A 23,654-nucleotide genomic window follows, 5' to 3' on the forward strand; every position below is an offset into this window, starting at 1 on the left:
TAGACAGCCTGGGGAGATGGAGTGTATGGGCCACAGGGCCAGGCTCTGAGGCCAGAGATGGAGTTGGCCCAGGGCATGGAGAGGTGGAAGTGAGAGACCCCAGGGCCATGGGAAAGATCACTTGGTGATTGGGAGGTGACGGTCTGTGGGGTGGGAAGCAGCTTTCATGCTCAGCCTGTCCTACAGCTCCCTCCAGTGGTCCCTGGTCAGGCTGCCAGGCACCTAGTGGCTAAAGGGCATTTCACAGAGCAGCCTCAGGGAGACCCAGCAGCTGCTTGAGCAGATAGGAATGGGCTCAAAGAGAGACCAGCGGGTGGAAGCTGCCCTGCGGGGAGCCCTCTGCAGCTTCTGAGGGAGGAAAGTGGGGCTGTGTAGTTAAGAAGCAGAGGGCAGAGGAGAGGAGGGGAGCTGTCACCCTCTGAATGCTGACAGCACATGGGCTGGGCCTCTGCCCACTGCATTCCAGCGCCCCTGACTCACCTGCCAGGCCCAGAGAAACGAGCAGGGGCCTGCCACCAGGTCCAGGCTGGTGTGAAAGGACCTGTGTGAGGGCCTGAGGGTTTGAGCTGTGTTCCTGGGGCCAACCTGGCCCACCAGCCCTGCCTTGCCACCACTCCTCCTCTTCCTCTTGAGAGCTGAGCCAGTTTCACTTGTGCCCCACCCAGCATGCCCTTCCCTCTCCCAGCCCAATAAGGCTCCAAGTGCTGTGCTCCTCTGTAAGAAGGAATGGGTTTCTTTACCCCCTCCAACCTTGCCTGGAGGAACTCCCAGAAGCAAATCCTATGTGGAGCACCCCTAACTGAGGGAAGGAGTCTTTGTAAACCAGGCAGGATCCTGGAGGCATCCGCAAACCAGTTCTGTCCTTCAGGGTCTAGGGATATCCTGATACCACCCCACCCACCACCCAACCCCAGGTTTCAAACCACCTTGCCCCTGCCCAGTTCAGGGAAGCCAAGAACAAAGGCAGAGGAGAAAGGCACAGATGGGTACCATGACAAGGAAGAAGGGGCCATGGGTTGGTGGGAAGAGGGGGTACTCACCTTCTTACAGAACACTTGGCAGCTGACAGATGACTTGAAGACCAGGTCTTTGAGGATGGAGGCAAAAGGGGTGACCCCAATGCCCCCTCCCACTAGCACTGACACCTCAAACTTATGCCACTCCTGGTGGCCCTCTCCAAATGGTCCATCAAGGTACAGCTGTAGGGAGGGGCGTGGGTTTGAGTTAAGCTTGGCCACCACCATAGATCGGAAGCCAGAAATGAGAGAAAAGGAAAGGCAGATACGTATATGGAGTGAGGGGAAGAGGAGGGTTTGTGGCTTTATCTGCAACAACCAGTCTCTAGGTGCAGAGAGGGGAGGCACAGAGCGGGGAGTCTAGTGCTGCCGGGCCAAGGCCTTCAAAGGGGATATGGGAGCATGTGGCACATCTGGCCTGGGTCCAGTACCTTTGGGTATCTGGCACATCTGTCACCCGTCGGGGCTGAGTAGATCTCCCTGAGGCGAGTGGTCCAGGGCCCTGCTGCCCGGATGTGCAGGCTAAGCGTGTCCTCATGGGGCGCAGAGGTCAGTGTGAAGGGGTGGTACTCGGTGGTCCCCAGAGCCAGGCAAGCAATCCGCACCCACTGCCCTGACTTGTACTCAAAGCCTTGGGGCCGCTGGAACCGCAGGTAGGTCACTCCTGGGGAGGGGTGGTGGGTGAGAAGCTGCTGCCCTGAACCCAGCAACAATGTGGCCTCCAGAGAGCTCCCCACCCACAGCCTCAGCTCTGCTTCTGGAATATGACAAGGGACACCTCCCCCATCAGAAGCTCACCCTGTGGGGGGCCAGGCAGCACTGGGGCTGAGGGTCAGCCAGACAAGGGGCAGCCTGGCCTGAGCTTCTCTGCTCTCTGTGATGAGAGAGGCTCAGGTCCCCTGGCAAAGAGCCCTCCTTTCCTTTCCTTCCTTCCTTCCTTCCTCGCTCCCTCCCTCCCTCCTTCCTTCCTTTTTTTTTTTGACGGAGTCTCACTCTGTTGCCAGGCTGGAGTGCAGTGGCACGATCTCAGCTCACTGCAACTTCTGCCTACCAGGTTCAACCGATTCTCCTGCCTCAGCCTCCTGAGTAGCTGGGACTACAGGTGCATGCCACCACACCCAGCTAATTTTTTTTTTTTTTTTTTTTTTTTTTTTGTAGTAGAGATGGGATTTCACCATGTTGGCCAGGATGGTCTCGATCTCTTGACCTCGTGATCCACTTGCCTTGGCCTCCCAAAGTGCTGGGAATACAGGCGTGAGCCACTGCACCTTGCCTCTACCAGCTCCTTTGTCCCTGCCACCCAAGGCACCTGCCAGCTCCACAGGAGACTGTGCGGTCTAGACTCTGCCTCTGCCCTGTCAGCTCCCTCAGTGCCACCAAGCTGATCTCCTGCCAGGTTAGTACCTGAGGGCAGCAGCTCCGCCTTCACCACGCTGATCTCCACCTTCTTCCGGCTCAGGCTCACCAGCTTGTCGCCCCCATAGATGATTGCTGGGACCAGGAAGAAGATGTGGAAACGGGGCAGCTGGATCAGAGCAAAGCTACCATGGATGATGAGCTGGATGGAGGAAAGAGCTCTGCTCAGACCTAGCGATGCCCACAGCAGAGTATGGGGCCAGCTCAGGCCTTAGACCCTGCATCCTTCCCCGCTGGTATATCCAGCCCCCACCTCACCACATACCATGCTCCTTCTAGGTTGCAAAACCTCACCATTCCCAACTCCATCCTCCATAGCATTCCAGGAGGAATTAGAGTATTTTCTAGATCCCTGACACCACCCTAGACCAAGTGATGTCACCTGTCACCTGGACTCATGCAGGAGCCTTCCAGTGGAAGTAGGTCTTCTACTGGTCTTGCCTCACTATAATTCCTGTCTCTTCAAAGCAGCCGGTGTGACTTTTTAAAGTTCATTTTATCCTGTTCATCCCCAGCTTTAAAAGCTTTGGTGGCCTTCCCATTGCACTACAAGGCCTCTCAAATACTCTTGACTTCTGCCTGCCAGCCGTTCTCCCCTCCCTGTTCCTCAAACATAGCCAGTCCTTTCTGCTTAAGGATCTTTGCATCTCCTGCCTGGAATGCCCTTCTCCTGGTTCTTCCCATGGCTAGCTCCATCTCATTTTTCAGGTCTCAGTAGAAACACCACCTCCTCAGGCCTCCCCTCAGTCCTCTCTACCACATCTGCCTGTTAACTCTCTTAGTGCATGCGTTGTCATCCACAGTACTTTTGTTTTTTGGGGGTTGGGGGGACAGAGTCTCGTCCTGTCACCCAGGCTGGGGTGCAATGGCATGATCTTAGCTCACTGCAACCTCTGCCTCCCAGGTTCAAGAGAATCTCCTGCATCAGCCTCCTGAGTAGCTGGGATTACAGGCACCCGCCACCACACCCAGACAATTTTTGTATTTTTAGTAGAGATGGGGTTTCACCATGTTGGCCAGGCTGGTCTCGAACTCCTGACCTCAAATGATCCGCCCACCTCAGCCTCCCAAAGTGCTGGGATTACAGGCGTGAGCCACCACGCCCAGCCAACAGTACTTTTGCTTCCTCATTCATTTAGATGTTTACTGTCGTTTTCCCCACCGGACTGAAGGGGTAGGGACTGTTTGCCATTATAAGCTCCTAGCAGTTTCTGCCTGGCGTATGATAGGCACTCAATAACTGTTGGGGAAAGGCGCTTCCCCAGTTTATCCTCTCCTTTTCCAGGCTAAGAATACCTAACTAGTCTCCCTTTTCGGTGTAGTAACTGACAAGTATCATCCAGCTCTGGTCCTTTCCCTAATAAGTTTGTCTAACATGGTCAGACACTACTTGGCCACATTCTTCCCACTTGCTTGCTCCTGAGTCTGGCTCAGTCTGACTTCTGCCTCCACCTCTCCTTAGGACCTTCCCACTGAGAGCCCAGCAGCCCCACAAATGGCCAAACTTCAAGGTATCCTTTCAGGCCATGTTGGCTCCTACTCTTAGAAGCCTGAGGCACTAGTGACCACCTCCTTCTCGCCACTTCTGCAACAATGCTCTACTGGTTCTCCCACTTTGGGCCACTCGCTTTCCATCTCCTCCACTGGCTTCATTCCTTCTGCCACCCCTAGTCATGGGTGTTGCCCAAGCCTGGTTTTGTCACCCTCTGCTCATCTCTTTCTATGCTCCGCCATGTGGCATGGCCTCTCAGCTGAGCCACAGCCCCTCAGTTTCAACTGCAGCCGCCACATGATCACCAGCAGCATGTCCTGCCACCACCTAATGCCCTATGGCCATCCACAGCCAGCCCTGTCCCCTCTGTCTCCTGAATATCCTATCACCATTCCCACCTCTGCCTGTGCTCATGCCCTTCCTTTTACCTGGATTGCTCTTCAGTTTCCACTCTGCCCTGTCAAAGCTTAGCTTACCTCTCCCAGACCCTTGGCCCAAGTCCAATCTTCTCCTCCAAGTCTTCCCTAGCCAATTGAGCCCAAGTGAAACTCCCTGCAGTGAACTCCTATAACTCACTGCTGGGAACACCGCTCAGCAATTAATCCTATATAAAGTGTTCATTTTGATCATTTCATGCATGTGCCACTTTTTGTCACAGCGAATCCTAAGTTCCTAAGGAAGAAATTAGAGTCTCCTCTCCTGCTGCTGGGCCCTACAGAGAGCTAGTACATAATAGACCCTCCACAGATACACAGCTGCTTTTTTTTTTTTTTTTTTTTTTTTTTTTTTTTTTTTTGAGATGGAGTCTCGCTGTCACCTAGGCTGGAGTGCAGTGGTGTGATCTTGGCTTAATGCAACCTCTACCTCCCTAGTTCAGAAAATTCCCCTGCCTCAGCCTCCTGAGTAGCTGGGATTAGAGGTGCATGCCACCACACCCGGCTAATTTTTTTGTAGAGACGGGGTTTCACCATGTTGGCCAGACTGGTCTCCAGCTCCTGATCTCAGGTAATCCACCCGCCTCAGCCCCCCAAAATGCTGGGATTACAGGCGTGAGCCACCGCGCCCGGCCAACAGATAGCTTTTAAACTGAACTCTGGTTCCCCATTCAGGCGTTCCCTTCCCCCAGCTAAGTCTTCCTAGATTCTTGAACCTTTCCCTACAAGACTAACTTAAACCTTTCTGAGCTCTTCTTTGAACTGGCTCTTTCTTCCCCCAAGTTCACTGTTTCATTGTGGAGCCCACACCCACCCTCAAGGCTTTCTGAGCATCCAAACAGGCTGAGTACAATGGCAGGGTGACGTCATGCTGCTCTGTTTCTACACCCTATTTTGTGCTGGCTTTCCTTTTAAACCACAAGGCTGCTGCAGATTCCTTGTTGGCTGGTGGGATGGGGTGGTGGCTCAGCCAGCTCAGCCTCTGATGTGCTAGCCCTGCCCTCTTCTACCTGGATCAGAAGCCTGGCCATCCTTCCCCAGGGTCTAGTCTATACTGGGGTCCTTTACTTGTAATTTATCTTTCTTGAAGTCAAGTGGTCACGCCTGGGACAAGTGGGAACAAAGAGGGTGCTTTTGCCCTGATCTCCCTGAGATGAGATTGTCCCAAACTGCTGGCAAGGATAGCCTAGCATAGAGCCTCCTCCTTTCTTTTTTCCTTTTTTATTTCTTTTTTTTTTTTTTAAACAGGCTCTCCATCTGTCGCCCAGGGTAGAGTGTAATGGCGTGATCTCGGTTCACTGCAACCTTCACCTCCTGGGTTCAAGTGATTCTCATGCCTCAGCCTCCTGAGTAGCTGGGCCTATAGGTGTGCATCACCACACTCAGCTAATTTTTGTATTTTTAGTAGAGACGAGGTTTCACCATGTTGACCAGGCTGGTCTTGAGCTCCTCGCCTCAGGTGATCCACCCGCCTCGGTGTCTCAAAGTGCTTGGATTACAGATGTGAGCCACTGCGCCTGGCCACACCTTTTGAGCCCCTGACTTTCCTGCTGGCAGGAAGGGTGGCTCGGAATCCTAGTGATGCCTACACCCCAGGACAAATCAGAAAGGGCTCTGAGTCTTAGGGAGCCTGCCTGGCCACTCTTGTGGATCTCTCATCTAGTTCAAAGTAGCTGCTTTATCACCAGGAACAAGAATGTCATTTCCACCCCCCAACAGAAGCAGTAGCCGAGAATGCTAGGGCTCCACTCATTATTGGGAAGAGAAGGAGAGAGGGTAAATGAGTCATAGCTTCCAAAGAAAGAGATGTTTCTTAGGAAATGCATATCATCAGTTCTAGGAAGCATCCTAAGCCAAGGCTAAGTAGTCATCTTCAGAACTGTGAAATGCTGAGCTACAGGCAAGATGAAACAGACCCTCCTATCTGTCAGTGAGGACAGAACTGCACCTGAGAGAAGGCAGGTCAGACGGCAGGAGCCAAACTGCCCCAGGCCATGGTGCAGTTTCTCTTTGTCTTGGCACAAAGGAGAGCCCTGTATGCAGTTCTGCTGCAGGGAAGAGCTGGAGCCTTGGGATTTGGTTTAGCTTCTAAGTGAGGCCCTCAGAGTACCCTTTGGGGAATTGCCTCTGCTCATGAGGAAGGCAGACAAGCAGAGCCACAACACAGGGACACAGAATCAGCTCGGGAACTAACCAGCTAGGCAGCCGATGAGAAACCCAGGGGAGGGTGAAGGGAACATGAGAAGGGAGGCAACTTGGAGAGAGAGAGGCAGGAGCCAAGGTTAAGGAGAAGGAAAGGAGATAGGTAGAGTCTTAAAAATCCATTTGATTGGCCTGGCGCGGTGGCTCACGCCTGTAATCCCAGCACTTTGGGAGGCTGAGGTGGGTGGATCACGAGGTCAGGAATTCGAGACCAGCCTGGCCAACATGGTGAAACCCTGTCTCTACTAAAGATACAAAAATTAGCCAGGCGTGGTGGTGCATGCCTGCAGTCCCAGCTACTCGGGAGGCTGAGGCAGGAGAATTGCTTGAACCCAGAAGGCAGAGGTTGCAGTGAGTCAAGATCATGCCATTGCACTCCAGCCTAGGTGACAGGGTGAGACTCTGTCTCAAAAAATAAAAAACAAAAATTCATTAGATCAGCAATCCAACTGAAGTCATTTTGAACAAGCTTATATACTGTACAGGTGGCACTTAGCTAGTGTGACTTATGCCCCCGAAAACAGGATCAGAACAAAAGTGGCAGAACCCATTTAAGATAAGTTTCTTCAAAAAGGGTGATGCTCTCTTGGGTGCAGGTAGTCCACCCAGGAGCCAAAACCAGCCACCCAAAGTGGGGAAAGACTAGCTGGGCAGAAGTGGTGTGGAGGTGTCTGCGAGGAATGGAGATCAGTCTGGCAGGGCTGCTACTGCAAAACCCGTGCCAGGGAGCCAAGCTTCCAAGTGCTGCATATTGGGGTCATCCTAATGGAGAGCCCTGTACTATCATCTCTACCTTCAAAGAGGGACGTCGAGAAGTGGAGGCTTCAAATAGCTTGAAATTGAATGAATGTCCCAGCTCTCCTTGCCTCCCTGGAAATGTCCTGCCCATACCCTCCTGGCCTGGCTCACAGCCAAAAGCCCTCACCAGGACATAGAGCAGGATGTAGAGATGGTGGGTCAGCCAGAAGCCCCGGAAACTGCGGCGGCGGAAGTGGTGGGAGGCGAAGACATACATGATGGCCAGGATTAGGAGCAGCACAACCCCCGTGAGGCCTGCAAAATGAACATAGGGTGGAAGGCAGAAGATCAGTGCCTTGAAAGGGGACTGTTTTGGAGCTTCCAAGGTCCCCTCTCCACTCCACTGCCCAAGTTGGGGTAAGAATGTCCCAGCATTCTTCTCTGGTCCTCTCCTCCCGCACCACTGATCACAGGTACCTTTCATTTCAGCAGACATTGTTCACTTTTCATGGCCCTTATCACCATGATTTTTTTTTTTTTTTTTGGGGGATGGAGTCTCACTCTGTCACCCAGGCTCCCTGGAGTGCATTGGTGCAATCTCGGCTCGCTGCAACCTCTGCCTCCCAGGTTCAAATGATTCTTCTGCCTCAGCCTCCTGAGTAGCTGGAACTACAGGCATGCACCGCCCTGCCCAGCTAATTTTTTTTATTTTTAGTAGAGACAGGGTTCCACCATGTTGGCCAGGCTGGTCTTGAACTCCTAGCCTCAGGTGATCCGCCCACCTTGGCGTCCCAAAGTGCTGGGATTACAGGCATGAGCCACCACACCCAGCCAGTTTTTCACCCATGTGATTATTTGGTTTTTGTGTGTCACTTTCCCGACTCTCGGGTTCTCAAGAACGAGGAACAGGCTAAGCTAGTTTGCCACTGAATCCTAGTGCCTAGTGCAAGGGGCTGGCACACCGTGGGCCCTATATAAATGTGTGCTGAATGAATGGATGCACAGGGTGTCCACTCTGGGCCCTCTGGGCCAAACAATGGAAATGACAGGCCGTACTGTCATCAAGTCAAGGTTTGGTCCTTGTCCCTGCACCACTCTTCGTTGGCTGCCACAGCACACAGCATGAGCACTGGCACTGTTAGTGACTGGGCAGGACCACACTGTCCCTGCTCATCACCAGGGTCCCCAAGTACAACCCAGAGTTGGTGGGAGGCCCCTCCTCTCACAGGGGATCCAGGCCATGGATATACAGGGGGATAATACTGGAGCCAGGGCAGGGTAGGGAGGACAGAGAATGGTCCCTCAAGTGATCAAGGAGAAGAGAGGCAAAAGTTAAGAAGATTAGAGCCCTGAAGTATAAAAAAGTAAAGGTTAAGAAGGGATCTAACCAAAGCCTGTAAAGTCCTAAAAGGAGAGGAGAGCATAAACACAGCCTTATCCACTAAATCTCAGTGTGCAGGAATTAGCAAGCAACCTCTGAAGTTCAAAGCAGATCATTTTAGGATTAAAAAAAAAAACAACAGAAAAAAAACCATGCTGTGTTTCACAGAGAGGAGCCAGTATAGAAATTGTGTTACTCCAAGGAGGGAACAGACTGAAAATATAAATAGGTTCAAGAGAGTTTGAATAGATTCACAGCTAATAGCTCTAAGATGGGTGATTATAGGGAGTTAGGAATATCCCCCAAAGGCTCCTTTCAAGGCATACAGGGTAGGCGCCTCTGTCTGGCTTGACAAAGAGCCTGCTCCCTCCCCCATGCGGCTGGGGCACAGCACTCCTCAAAGCTACTGTTACGGTATGTGTGTGTATTGGGGGAAGAGGTAGCCACTCCTATTCCACTGAAACTAGTCCATAGTAGGAGATATTTCTCCTCCTAACCCTACTAGAGGAGGAACTAGTCCAAAGTAGGGGCAGGAACCCAGTTGAGCTCCTGCGAGAAGGACTGGAATGCAGAGTAGTCTAAGTCTCCTGCCACCCAGAAGTGTCCTCAGGCCAGAGGACAGAGCCTGGGTCACCGGAAGAGCTAAGTGAGTGAACCTGGGTTGCTCTGGGGTACAGAGAACCCAGAGCCTTGAGCTCCCAGTCAGGTCCAGAAATTCATGGATCAAGGAGGGTTCTCACCTGGTACGGTCTGGAAGAACCACCAGTAATACTTCTGAGGGAACTCAGACCTGTGTGGAAGGGACAGCAAAGAGAGACCTTGAGAGGAGATCTTTCTCTCTGTTTTTTTTTTTTTTTTTTTTTTTTTTGAGGCAGAGTCTTGCTCTGTCACCCAGACTGGAGTGCAGTGGCATGATCTCGGCTCACTGCAACCTCCACCTCCTGGGTTCAAGCCATTCTCCTGCCTCAGCCTCCCCAGTAGCTGGGATTACAGGCACACACCACCACACCCAGCTAATGAAAGGAGATCTCTGGGACTTCCAGATGGGACCCTTCAGGGGAGGCACCCCAACTCAGACACCAGTTTCTCCTGCTGACTTGGCATTAGGGGCTGAGGCTGGTCACTGTCTGTTCTGTAACCTAGAAGGTGACAGTCTCCTCTGGAGCCAGATAGTTTGTTTCTTTCCACCCAAAAGCAATCCTCCCCATCACACACACACACACACACACGTACACACACACACATTCGCACTTACCCGTCATCATGGAAGAGGCCAGGAAAGAGGCAGGAGAGGACGCTGAGGGGGCTGATGGAGAACAGGTACACATTCACCACATGGCCCACGCTGTGTAAGACTAAGAAGAGCAGACCAGGTGGTGAGCTTGGGGCAGCCCAGTGTGGGTGCTCACTCATTCAGCCCCAGATGGAGGACCCTGGCCAGAGTGGGGGGCCCAAAGAAGTACCCTAGGAGTCTCGACTTCTGACCTCTTTTTTTTTTTTTTTTTTTTTTTAGATGGAGTTTCACTCTGTCACCCAGGCTGGAGGGCAGTGGCACGATCTCGGCTCACTGCAACCTCTGCCACCCAGGTTCAAGCAGTTCTCCTACTTCAGCCTCCTGAGTAGCTGGGATTACCGGCATGTGCCACCACACCCAGCTGACTTTTGTATTTTTAGTAGAGACGGGGTTTCACCATTTTGGCCAGGCTGGTCTCGAACTCCTGACCTCAAGTGATCCACCCACCTCGGCTTCCCAAAGTGCTGGGATTAGGGGCATAAGCCGCCGCGTGGGCCTGGACTTCTGACCTCTAAACAATCTCCTGGCCCTACCCAACACCCCACAGACACACCATCCATGTGCACAACCATGTGAGTCTGAAATTACAGCATTAGAATTTCACTCCTTTGCTTTCTCTCAGAGTCATGCTTTAAAACATAAAAATTGGGAGAAATGACACATGCACACTCATTCTGAGGTGTTAGTAACTTGTCAGCTGAGGCTGGTGAGGCACCCTGGAAAGTGTGGGAAGAGGCACTTGGCAGTGACCAGCGACAGGCTCCCGGGCTTACTTCACACCCTGGCCCAGGCCAACTCCATCCTGATGGAGAAGGACGTTAAAGGTAAGTGCCAGCAGAGAGGGGTGCTTTCATAGGAGGGGAAGTCAGCGGGGGCGGGAGGCTTTGGAGAGCCTCCCTGGGACACCCAGGCCCTGCCTGTGAGGACGATGGCGGTGGAGGCAATGAGGCGATGGAAGTCCACGGCGGCGTCGAAGGGCACGTAGCGGTTGAGGAAGGTTTCTCGCAGGAAGGTGATGAGATTGCGGCACATGGTGAGCAGGATGTAGGAGAACATGAAGGAGATGCTGGCTGCCGTGCCCCGCGACAGGATGATTCCCACGCGGGTGGTGTCCGTGATGCCCGTGTGGTGTGCGGCAAAGGCGTAGTCTGTGGAGGGGGCCCAGGCAGGCAAGCGAGGGTCAGTGCAGAGGAGAGAGAGCTGGTTAGGGTGGTCATCAGTGGTAGGCCCTGGCCGGCTGCCACTCACAACAGGCCTTCTCCGCACAGTCTTCACTCAAACAGGCTCCACCCACCCCACCCAGGGCTGGCACTTATCGCAGGCCCCACCCCAGGGCTGTCCGTCACTCACAGTAGGCCCCACCCCCAGGGCGATCACTCATTGCAAGGCTAGGGACAGGGCTTGTGGTAAGTGAAGTCACTCACAGTAGGCCCTCTCCAGGAAAAGCCCCCCAGCAATGGCGTAGAACACGGCCACGCAGCCGATGTGGCGCCGGTAGTTCTCAATGAAGCGCTTGAACTGTTGCACCGTCTGGTTGAGACGGCTGCGTTGGAACTTCTGTCGGTGCGCCTCAGTGAACAGCAAGGGCTGGAATGACGTTACCCTGGGAGACAGGAAGCCTTAGCCTTTGGCACCCACCATCGGACCCAACGCTAGTGGGGCCCCACTTCACGGAGGGGAGCCGCCCAGAAGTGAGGGAAGCCCAGTGCTTCCGAGAAAGAAACCTAGTGACCCTTGTGGAAGTAGGGTTCAGACCTCACCGCATCAGGCTATATTGCACTGCATAAGCAAGCTGGCAGTGGAGGGATGGCCCGGAGTGGTCATTTCTTCCCAGGGGATGCACTCCATCTACCTGTGTTCATTCACACTCAGTCCCTCTCCTTCCAGTCTGTAGCTCCCAACTCCCACCCGGCGCCCATATTCAGCCTTTACTAGAGACTCAAAGGACACCTCTTCCATGAAGACATCTCTGACCTCCCTGGCAGAGGTGAGTGCTTCCTTGAGTTCCAAAGCCCTTCGCTCTTACCACTATTAGAACAGCCATCAGTGGGACATTGAAATTATCAGTGTACCGGACTCTCTTCTTAGATTGTGATGTTCTTGGGCAAGAACTATTCACCCCGCCTGTACCCACAATGTTTAGCACAGTGCCTGGCACCAAGGAAAGGATGTTTGTAAGCTGAAGGAATGGATGAACTGCCTGGGCTTAAGGGGAAGAGCAGACATACTTCTTGCCAAACCTCCGCCGAATCTCCTGGGGAGGGTCTGTGTCCATGGGGCACTGCAGTCTCTGAGGTGTCAACTCAGTCTCGATGTCGCTGCGGGAACAGCGGGCACTCACTCTGGGAGAGGGACTAAGACAAGAATGGTAAGAGATAGGATGCTGGCCATCTCAACCACTCATTCCTCTGCTGTCCTGGTCTGCCTCCAAACCCATTCTGCTGAGGAAGGAACAGAGCTGTCAGCAAGGGGACAGCAGGATTCCCACAGTCACCTATAGACAGAGTCTGATCTTGGGGGTCCTCGCTAAGGCTGCTGCATATGCCTTTACCTTTCACAAGGCCATCTGGGCCAGGCTGTAAGTGACAGCGGAAATCCAGCAGGCTTTCTGCTTGCCCTGGCACAGGGCTGTGTCTGCCTAGAGAAAGGGGTGCCTTTTTCTAATTTGTTTGAAGGTGCTGCATGGGCTAGCGGTGGCCCTGATCCCAGGCATTCAGGGGAGAGAAATGGCAACTCCCCAACTCCTCCCTCCGACATTCCCAGATGGGGGCTCACCAGATCATCTCCTGGCTGATGTAGGAGGCTCGCCGGCAGAGGTCCTTGATGACTTCAGGCACCTCCACCCCTGCAAAGCAGAGCCGGGCTAGGGAGCAGCTCAGGGTCCAGAGCCCAGGAAGACCTGGCTCAAACGCAGAGCACTCCTCCCATCCCATGCTCAGACACAGTAGACAGTCCCAGACCAATGCAGGCCCTGCCTTCGGGTGCCCCAACCTCAGCCCTTGTCCCCAGTGGGAGCTGGACCCAGCCATAGGTGGGCAGGGAAAAGGCCTGAAAGAAAGTTGGCCAGGCAGGCTTCCCTAAAGTGTGTCCATCATCAGTCCCACTTCTGGGACTACGGGGCAGAGTTCAGGAACTGTATATAACCTGCCTTCTGAGCCCGCTCTGCCATAAAAATTTGGCTTAAAATCCTCCTGCTTAAAACCTCCAAGAGCTAAATGTAGAATCTAGGTGGTGGGTATATGGGAGACCATGCTACAGTTCTTTTTACTTTTCTTTGTTTGAAAATGTTCATAATAAAATATGCAGGAGAAAAGCTCTCCCAGGAGCCACCCCATTGTTCCTGTCTAGGCTGGGCACTGAAGGCAGGGCAGGACTAAGCTGCAAAGCCAAGTTCTTACAGGAGTCCTGGGAATCTCTGGGTTTCTTCCAAGTGCTGAACCAGGCCTGAAGATGACCCTGGTCTATAGTTGAGGTCAAAAGAAGGTAAGCTGAACTATATTAAAATTAAGTCAGAATGTTTAAAACAAAGTATTAATGCCTGTACTCTCAAATGTTCCACAAACAGCAAATGTGGTAAAATGGTAACAAATAGCATATCTAGGTGAAAAGTGAAGGAACATCTCTTTTTTTGAGACAGAGTCTCTGTCGCCCAGGTTGGAGTGCAGTGGCACAATCTTGGCTCACTGCAGCCTCTGCCTCCTGGTTCAGGTGATTCTTGTGCCTCAGCCTCTGGAGTGAAACTTGGGACTACAGGCGTGTGCCACCACACCTGGGTAATTTTTGTACTTTTTTTTTTTTTTTTTTATAGAGATGGGGTTTCTCTATGTTGGCCAGGCTGGTCTCGAACGCCTGACCTCAAGTGATCCTCCTGCTTTGGCCTCCCAAAGTGCTGGGATTACAGGCGTGAGCTATTGCACCTGGCCCTTTGTTCCTTTTCTTTAGTTTTAAAATCTTTCAAAAAAAAAAAAAAAAAATCTGGAGTCAACAACAATTAAAAAAAACCCCAATATTCAGTGCTAATCTTCCTCAATCCCCTAGCCTGGTTTTACCCTCCACCCCAGGTGTTGGGTGTCCCTGGGACTCTGTGGTGTGGGCTCCCTTCCATGCACCTTCCTTGCTCCTGCCCTCAGGCTCAGGTGCCTGCTGTCCTGGCTGCCTGGGAAAGGTAAAAAGTTGCAGAATCAGGAGTGCTGGGTTCCCTCTCTTCCAGCTCTCCTTACCCCCAGGGGGAAGCCCTGACCAGAGGCTCATCTGTGTCTTATCTAACTTGCCCCTCTTGCCTGTGGAGGCTGCTCAGCCTACCCCTTCTCATAATTCTGGGACAGGCTGGGTTTGGTCTCAACATGCCCCAGTGAGAGTCCTAAGATGAGAAGATACCATAACAGCTCAGAGAAGGCCACAGACAGACCCTCCTGCCTGCTGCTTGCCCCTTCTCACTCTAACTCTAGCCCCCACCCACTTGAATCAGACACTGGTGGGGCAGGAAGTAGGGGGAAGGACAACAGAACCAGGTCTTCATGTATTCAGCAAACATTTACTGAGCACTCAGCCAGGAGATATAGTGGCAAAAAAACCCCCCAAGAGATACCACCCCACCCCCACAACCAGACATCCCAGCTGAAGGGAGTATGGCCTGAGTAGGGCTGTAACAGGGAGACAGTCTCCCCCTGCCCTGGGCACCAGGCACAGGGAGCCAGGGAAGCAGAGTTCCAACCACCATTCTCTACCCTATCCTGACCCTACCCACCCCACCAGCAGAGCTGCATTATGACTTTCGTGGGCCCTAGGCACTTTCACCTTTTTGGGTCCTTTCCTCCATAAAAATAAAAAATAATATTTTAAAATTATATAATTATGTTGATATAAAGAAAACTACAATCCAGATTGGATACATTATTACATATTACTACATTCATTTTTTTCTTCTGATTTTAATGGAAATGAAAACATTTCCGTGGACTCCTAAAAGTATGTGGGCATTGTGCCTACTATGCCTAACCAATGAGTTGGCGCTGCCTACCAGGCTGCCCCACCTTTGACACAGAGCTGCGTGAAGCGGAGCTCGCTGTTGTGGTCCCGCAGCATAAAGTGAAAATCCTCCCATGTCAGCTCCTCCTTGTCCTGGAATCCCGACTCCCGGAACATGGACTCCACCACCTCAGCCAGCTGGGTCTTGGACAGGCAGTTGTTGGAGATCTCAATGAAGGATCTGGGGTTGGGGGAGAGGAACCATCAGGCCCTGACTGGGGCCTGCGACCCAGACACAGGGCACACTGACTGCATCGCACCAAGTTCTCTGTACCCACGTGGAGGGGCCCCGACTGGCCACATCCCAAGCCCCCTGCTAGTTGGAACAGCCTCTGGTTACATGGGTAAGGAGGAGGCCTCTGCCTTCCTTGGCCCTTCTGCTCTCTCCTTCAGGTCCCACCTCTTTGTCCTGGCATCCCTGCCCTGGCCCATTCTCCTGGCTGTCCCAGAGAACCAACCTCAGCATCCTGATGAACTCATCCTTGGAAATGAGGCCATTCCCATCAAAGTCGTACATGCGGAACATAAGGCGAGACTTTTCCTCAGGAGAGCCTGGGAGAGGGAGGACTCCATAAGGAGAGCCCCCGCCTGCCTGCCTGAACCCCCAGGCTGGCCAAAAGGGGCCTCACACCAGTGTGATGACCCACTTCTGGACACAGCAAGGGTTACTCTGCTTCCTGACCCCGGCTTTCTGGGCATCTGCCATGGCTGGAGACCTGGTCCCAGGGCTTCCCCACCTCCAACAGATCCAGCCCCTGTCCAGCCTCTCCTATCATTCCCTCCTCCCTCACCTTTCATGAAGACCACCAGGATGTCCAAGAACTCTCGGAAGGACAGGTAGCCATTGCCATCCTTGTCAGCCAGAGAGAACATGGACTCCACAAACATGTCCTGGGGCTTGAGGCCCAGGGACTCGGCAAACTCGGCCCTGCTCAGTTCACAGGTCAGGGCCTCCCGCACCTTCTGGGAGGAGTCCAGGGGCAGGGTCCCTGCGTCAGCCTGGTTGATGTCCAGCACCTGCACTTGGGCAGTAGCAGAGGGAGGGAGAGGAGACAAGGTTTCCTTGACTTGAAGTTCAGCTGAGCCCTGTAGGAGCCACCTTTTGAGGTGTCTGCCCAGGACCCCCTCTGCTAGGAGGCCCTATGGTGGTGCCTGAGGCCATGTTTGTTCTACAGAACCCTGACCCTCTGCCTTAGCTGACTGGACAGGGGACTCACTTGGAATTAAGAAGTGTGAGGTCTGTCTTGACTTGAGCGCAAGAAAGCTCAGAAAGTGTGGACCACTCTCTTCCTCCAAGTGCTCAGCCACTTAGAGACCAAGTAAGGCAAAGGCAGCCTAGGACATGAATGGCCTCATTGGCTGACAGCTTTCCTTTTCCAGGTCCTTTCAGGCCAGGTTGATGTCCTCTCTTTGGAATTCCTGAGACATCTCTGTATTCTCAGAGTGAAGTGACCCTTTGTCAATGCTAGCTTATTGGGGTTTCTCTTATTTATATGTAAAAAAAGTTTTAACTAAGACAAGGCTTCAGCTGGGTTGAGGAAAAGCTGGGCTTGGGAAAGGGGAATTCTCATTGTGGCCATCCCCAGCCCACCCAGAGGCTGCCCCAGTATGAGATGACAGACAGTGAGGAAGCAGGCAGGCCACAGGCCACAGTACCTGTCTTTCCTGCCTGTCAAGTGAGGTGCCTACTCCAAGTCTGGTGCTGGTTTCATGAGGTAAACCTTACAGCTTCAAACAAGGTACTGTAGTGGGAAGAGCCGAGGGCTGGAGGCAAGAGACCTGGGTTCATGTCCCAACTCTGTCACCTGCTTGCTGAATGACCTCAGGCAAGTCTCTTCGGTTGCCTGGGATTCATTTCCTCATCTGCCCTACTTATCTCACAGGTTTATTGAGAGACCAACAAAAGTAGTTGTGTTGAAAATGTTCTGAAAGCTGAAATCACTGTGCAGATATGAGACACTGGCAGCCACCCCCAGGATATATCAGCACACTTCGTGTCTCAGCACAGGGAGTTCCCATCGCCCCGATGGGTCCTGAATGAATGGAGATGCCCAGTCCTGCCTGGGCTCTAGGAAGGAGTCACCCAGCTGAGGGTCCCTCTGTTCTTGTACATATTCAAGTTCAACTTGTTTGTCCTCAAATGACTTTAAATCATGTTCCTGGCACAGAGTAAATGTCTGTTCAAGGGATGCTTCTCTCATGAATCCTCTCCCCAACCACATGATCCTGCTCTTTCTCCTCAAACATTAATTTTTTTGCTCTTCCATGGAGCCCTCTTTTCAGTCCCTCCTGTTCCTTTCCTCTGACCCAAAACTTGTCCAACTTTAAGTCCTTGCCAAATATCACCTCCATCGTGATCTCACAGCAGGCTGAAGACTCACTGTCTTCTCTGAGCTCCTGGATCGATGATTTCCTGAATCACTTTTGTAGCCTTCATTCTTTGCCAGTTATCCTCCTTTCTGTGCATGTTCCATCTCCCCAGTGGAAGGATAAGCTTCTTCAGTGGGAGAACCATGCTGTATTTATCTTTTTTTTTTTTTTAATTGAGATGGAGTCTTACTCTGTTGCCCAGGCTGGAGTGCAGTGGTGCGATCTCGGCTCACTGCAACCTCTGCCTCCCAGGTTCAAGTGAGTCTCCTGCCTCAGCCTCCCAAGTAGCTGGGATTACAGGCACCCGCCACTACACCTGGCTAATTTTTGTATTTTTAGTAGAGACGGGGTTTTGCCATGTTCGCCATGAGGCCACCCCTGACCTCAAATGATCCACCTGCCCCACCTCCCAAAGTGCTAGGATTACAGGTGTGAGCCACTGCACCTGACCATATTTATCTTTATCTACCATGTTTCTCCACTCCACTACCCTGCTCCCAGGCTGCCTCTATTTTTGTGCCAGCTGTGGACTCAAGTCTCTGCATTTTTGTCTTGTTTCCCTGTATCCTCCCAATCTCTCTCAGAAGTCTGCAAAGTGGACATCAATGCCCCATGGAGGGCCCTGGCAGCTGCACTCCCCCAAGAAGGGGTGAACAATATCCCTCATGGTGCCCACACTGCCTTGGGTCTCTGCAGCCTTTGAGGCAGGCTGAGATGAGCGAGGATGGAAAGTCTGGGCAGCCCTGAGGAGAGCGATAAGCAACACATGCAGAGAAGCCCATTCCTGGGCATCCCCACAGTGGGGCCTTGTAGTTGGAGGTGGGGTTCAGGTGGGGCAGGGGCAACTCCTTATGATAAAGTCTGGTGATTCATCCAAAATTGCAATAGACTTGATTATTAGCTGAGAACTCTGGGCTCTGACTTCACCTCGAGTCACCCCATGGCCTCATGCAGGTAAGGATGCCACCACAGCATAAGGACTGATCTGGTCTCATGTACACACCTGGGAGAAAAGGTGCCTGAAAAAGGTCTCCAGGAGGTGGCTCCGCTGCTCCCGCGTCACAGCTGCTCTCATCAGCTCCTGCTCCCGCAGCTCCCACTCCTGGATGCTCAACCCGCTCTCCTTCAGAGCTCCCCGGAGATTTTCCACCAGCGCCTGCCGCTCTTCCTCCAAGTTAAACAGCAGCACCTAAGGGGGCAGCCCGAGCAAAAGCAACCATTTGCCAAGGCCTCTGGAGGTTAGGCAGTTTATATGGGTTATGTCAGAGGGGCCACTGGGGTGGCCTTGCAAAAGAGATATTGTATCTCCTTTTACAGAAGAGGAAAGGGGCTTAGTAGGGTTAAGTGACTTGCTGATAGGTGCAGAGTTTGCATTTAAAGGCACATGTACAAAGACATTCTTCCCTCTATTCCATAATAGAGAAGGGAGAGGAGGGCAGGAAGGCCAGAGGATGGAGGGGATCATGGGCCAGGCTTCTGATTTAGCTGTCCTACAAAATCTCTAAAAATTCACTACATTCTGAGATAAGAGGACAGGGAAGAGGGCTTTGCTTCTTCCAAGGACACCCAGCTGGGACCTGACAGGTTGTCCTTAGAAAAGGAGGAGGCAGACTGTGGTTGCAAGAGTTAGGAGGAAACCATGGAGATTATGTCCTCCAGCAGACCCGGAGCAGGATAAATGTGTCCAAGTTTATCTCTCTATCAGGTACTCCACCCGGGAACAAGAAGCCAGACTCCTGCACAGTAACTATCATTTCCTGCCTCCTGACCCCATGCTCCTTCCCCTCCACCTGGCTGCCTCCCTGGCCTTGGCTGTGGACAAGGAGCCAGATGCCAGCTGAGCCATACCAGGTCATACTCCTTGGGGATCTTGAGCAGCAGAGTGCGGCGTCCACGGTTGCTGGACAGGACGAGGTTGACCTTCTGTGGAGGCTGCAGCTGGATGGTGCGGAGCACAGTGAGCCTGCCGTCTACCACACGGATCTGCCCGGGCTGCAGGTGCACGAGCACGGGCCGGTAGGGCTCCTTGCGGCCTTGCCATTCCAAAGCTAGGGGGAGAGAGACAGGGCTTCGTCAGCTGGGACCCATCAGAGGTACATTGGGAGGAAGAGGGCCAGCTCAGGGCTGAAATTAGATGGAGGCCTCCACAGTTCATTGTCCCCTTCTGGGGTACTGAGAGTCATTCCCTCCCTGAAAGCCTGGCTGTGCCTCTAGCCCCATGAAAAGAATAGTAACTATCATTTCCTGAATGTTTTCTATGTGCTCAATACTATACCAAGTGCTTTGCATGAACTATTTCATTTAATTATAAACCTGTGAGGTAGGTGCTATTATTATTCCTATTTTATGGATAAGAAGAAAAAGGTTTAGAGAGATTCAAAAACCTGCCTAAGGCCCAATAGCCCATAGTGGTGGTGGAACCAAGATTCCAATCCCAGTCTGACTCTGGCCCTTCATTAATCACTTCTCTGTTGCCTGGAGTTCCAGCGACAGATGCTACAAATCAGCAGTTCCCAGGGATTCGTAAGTCATAGTGACCCTGTAAGGTCTAGGCAGGGTCCAATGACTGCTGCACATGAGGAACTCCGGAGGCTGCAGGACTCCAGGTCCAACTTCTGCTTAATGCCACTGTGGCCTTGCCTGCAGTCCTAGAAAAGGGAGGCCTTTTCCTTAGGCTGCTGGGGTGGAGGTGGGTAGCTGTAGCGCTCAGCCGTGTCCTCCCTACCTCCACCCTGGCCAGCCCTAGGCCTACCTTCCATGCCTCCCACGAGCTTTTCAGACACGATGCTCTGGCGGTCCTGGCCTTGGAGCCTCTTGAAATTTCTCATCCGGAGCCGGGCAACAATCCAGGCGCTGAGCAGGCTCACTGGGAGGGCAGAGGCAGAGGCTCAGGGAGAGGTGGGGGTCTAGGGGATGGAAGCGGCTCCTTTCTCAGCTCCTTTCCTGGCAATACCACCTATTGTCCCCACCTCCTAGGTCAGCTTGCTCAATTGTTTCAAATTGGGAAGGTCCCTGGGGGAAGCTGCTCAGCATCCCATGGGGAGCTTTGGGTAGCATCTAAGATACCCACCCTGCCTCCTCAGATTCCATCACTCACATCCCTTCCTAGCCAGAGACTAAGTCCAGAGTCCTTGTGTTAGAGACTAGACTCACCCCACCAGGCTGCTAGCTGACCCACACACAGCCTTGCCAAAGACTAAGCCCCAAGCCCTCACTCCAGCGACTATGTCGGCCCCAGCCCTCCCTTCCTCCCTTCCTCCCTCCCTCCCTCCCTTCCTTCCTTCCTTCCTTCCTTCCTTCCTTCCTTCCTTCCTTCCTTCCTTCCATTCTCTCTCTCTCTCTTTCTTTTTTTGACAGAGTTTTGCTCTTGTTGCCCAGGCTGGAGTGCAATGGCGTGGTCTAAGCTCACCGCAAACTCTGCCTCCCGGATTCAATTGATTCTCCTGCCTCAGCCTCCCAAGTAGCTGGGATTACAGGCATGCACCACCATGCCCAGCTAATTTTGTATTTTTAGTAGAGACAGGGTTTCTCCATGTTGATCAGGCTGGTCTCGAACTCCTGACCTCAGGTGATCCACCTGCCTCGGCCTCTCAAAGTGTTGGGATTACAGGCGTGAGCCATGGCGCCCAGCCTTAGCCCTTGTTCTTAAACAGGGATTTGCGTCTTACAGTCCTCTAGGCTCAGGCCTGCAAAAAGCCGTGGATTATAGATTCCCCCTGGCTCCTGACCAATGCTGGGCCCTGGGGGGAGTCCCAGGAAAACAGGGAGGCAATTCTCCCTGGAGCTGACTTCTCTGTAGGTCAGACACTTCTCTTGTCCCTTCCTCCTCTAGTGTTTCATTCTCCTACCCAGAGGGACCATGCTCTGTGTGGTTTGCGTGGTTTGCTGTCATTAGTGGAACCACCCAAACTGCATCCCCTAGCTTGCATCTCTCTCCCCACCCCACTCTGTCCATCATTTTACCCAAAGGGAAGCAGCAGAGGGTCCCGATGATGACCCCGAAGCCAAATCCACTGCCCTCAAAATAGTCACGAACAACAGAAGGAGCACATGCTGGCAGGCCTTCAGTGCTGAGCTGTCTCGGCTGCGGACAGGGGTCTCCTGGGAAGGCAGAGGAAGCCAGCGTCCTGGGTGCTGGGCCACAGGTGCTGGCACAGGATCACTGAGGAGGTTAGGGTGGCAGAAAGGGGGTGGGGGCACTCTGGGTAGCTGAGGGGAAGGGACCACCTTGGGTAACAAGTGGGGTAAAAAATGAATCCCAACCTCCATCTCTCCCTCACACACAGAAGTGTACACACACACACACACACACGCTTCCCTCACTGCTGTAGGGTTGGGATATCCTCACTGCACCGAGCCCTCCTAATATTATACCTAGCCCCAGCTCCATCTCAGCCGAATGTGAATCTCCTCACCAGCTCTCTCTGAGTCTCATTTCTGCCCTCACTCAGCACTTCCTGGAGTTGTGCAGAGGGGACCCTACACAGCTGCAAGTGGTGGCCCTGGCACCTGGAGTTCCCAAGGGCAGAACCATAGCTCACTCCCCTCTTGGAGCACAGAGATTGACATTCAGCCACATTGAGCCAAGCCCAGAGCTGAAGAGGGACGAGGCTCCAGACCTACCACTCCTCCAGCCACCCCTTGGCCACTCACCTTTATGCCAGACAAAGACATTGGGCTGCAGAGCACTAGGGTCAATGTTGATAACAGCGACCAGCACGTCCCGCAGGGTGGTATTTCGGATTTCTTCAATCTCCTTCTTGGAGAACAGCCTAAGTTGGAGGAAGTAGAAGTCACTGGGACGGGAAGGGGATGCAGGCCTCCAGCAACCCCAGGCCCAAGGACCCAGGTGAGAAAATAGAACCCAGAGGTGTTGGGAAGGGGGTGGTGGGCTGGCTTGGAATCAAGGGCTCATGGGGGTTGTCTAAGGCCAGAAAGAGGGTCTGGGGCCCAGGCCGAGGTAGAGCCTGAGGTGGAGGCCCAGCATGCCTTACCCATTCCTGGTGTTCTCAAACCAGTAGCGGTCACCATCCCGCAGCCGCACAAATTGTTCAAGGACGATGGTGCTGAACAGAGGTCCAGGGTCCTGGTGGCTCTCCAGGAGCCCCCCAGGGAGCAGCTCTAGCCAGGATAAGTCCTGGTTGTACAGGGCAGCTGTGGCCTCCAGTACCTGGAACCAAGAAGGGGCAGAAGTAAGAGAAAGGACACTGCACCCACCCTAAGGCAAAGAGGTGGCTCCCAGGGATTAGCCCCAGGGATGATGATAATAAATGAGAGTAACAGTAACTCACTCCTATATAGTGCTTATTATGCCCCAGGCACTGCTCTGAGTGTTTTACATAAGTGAACTCCATTTATGGGAACCCTCTCACACACTCAGCTGCCTATTTTATAAAGTAAGAAAATAGCCAGCCAATCCCCATTCATAACTTGTTCTTGAAAAGGTATGAAAGTTGAAGGGACAAAATCAGAATGTGCAAAAGTTGAATGGCAGAATGATGTGTTATAAAAGGTTTCTATTCTTTAGAACTAAATTTTTTTTAATCAAATGCCTGATTATATATTGCCTTTTGGAGACAGTTTTCAAAAACATATCACCAGCATTTTCTACCTGACCTTTATTTTAGTTTTCTTTTCTCCACAGTGTAAATAGCACTTGACCAGCTTAATTCCACTGAGGCCCATTTGAAGCTAAAGATTTGCTACTTTTGGGATGCCTGGTGATTCCTATCTATATATTGATTTTATAAAGTTTACGAGCCCCCATGCTCATATTACTTCTTTATTGGCCTTTCGAATCTCCACTTTCCAACAATTTTATAAAATAGTCAGGGTGAAATACAATAGAATAGGCACACAACTGTAGAATCACTGCTGTGTCAAGATGGTAAGGTATCCTAATCTGGTCTCTTGGCTAGCAGCTGAACAGGACCCCTGTTACAGCGCCATCATCCTTGACCAATTTGTGCGGCTGCAGGATGGTGACCGCTACTGGTTTGAGAACACCAGGAATGGGTAAGGCATGCTGGGCCTCCGCCTCAGGCTCTACCTTGGCCTGGGCCACCAGTCCAGATGATAGCTCAGGGTGTAACAGCTGACTCCTGAAAGGTGACTTAAACATCAGTGCAAGAAAGCACAGATTGTTCCTAAGTCAAGGACCTTCTATACCCACTCAGGAGGGTGGAGAGAACAGTAAATAGTAAATGAGATAGTGCCTATTAAGTGCCTAGCAAACAATAGATGCTTAATACATGCTTGCTGGATCTGAACAATCCGAGTGCAA

At 52.5% G+C, this 23,654-nt stretch overlaps 1 protein-coding gene across 1 annotated transcript in view; it reads right to left on the reverse strand.

Moving 5' to 3' along the window:
- Positions 1-23,654, reverse strand: part of DUOX1 (dual oxidase 1) — a 33,664-nt gene that overhangs the window by 2,150 nt on the left and 7,860 nt on the right. The window contains exons 12-30 of the mRNA XM_055278969.2: positions 22,366-22,541; positions 22,025-22,143; positions 21,335-21,472; positions 20,124-20,237; positions 19,220-19,419; positions 18,375-18,560; positions 15,793-16,018; positions 15,460-15,553; positions 15,007-15,182; positions 12,749-12,818; positions 12,202-12,327; positions 11,398-11,576; positions 10,891-11,121; positions 9,935-10,034; positions 9,420-9,469; positions 7,486-7,613; positions 2,421-2,574; positions 1,448-1,680; positions 1,041-1,199 (exon numbers count right to left, since the gene is read on the reverse strand). Of these exons, the coding sequence (XP_055134944.1) occupies positions 1,041-1,199; positions 1,448-1,680; positions 2,421-2,574; positions 7,486-7,613; positions 9,420-9,469; positions 9,935-10,034; positions 10,891-11,121; positions 11,398-11,576; positions 12,202-12,327; positions 12,749-12,818; positions 15,007-15,182; positions 15,460-15,553; positions 15,793-16,018; positions 18,375-18,560; positions 19,220-19,419; positions 20,124-20,237; positions 21,335-21,472; positions 22,025-22,143; positions 22,366-22,541 (2,859 nt within the window). The remainder of the gene's footprint in view (positions 1-1,040; positions 1,200-1,447; positions 1,681-2,420; positions 2,575-7,485; positions 7,614-9,419; positions 9,470-9,934; positions 10,035-10,890; positions 11,122-11,397; positions 11,577-12,201; positions 12,328-12,748; positions 12,819-15,006; positions 15,183-15,459; positions 15,554-15,792; positions 16,019-18,374; positions 18,561-19,219; positions 19,420-20,123; positions 20,238-21,334; positions 21,473-22,024; positions 22,144-22,365; positions 22,542-23,654) is intronic.

Source organism: Symphalangus syndactylus, chromosome 5 (genome assembly GCF_028878055.3).
Source record: "Symphalangus syndactylus isolate Jambi chromosome 5, NHGRI_mSymSyn1-v2.1_pri, whole genome shotgun sequence".
NCBI lineage: Eukaryota > Metazoa > Chordata > Mammalia > Primates > Hylobatidae > Symphalangus > Symphalangus syndactylus.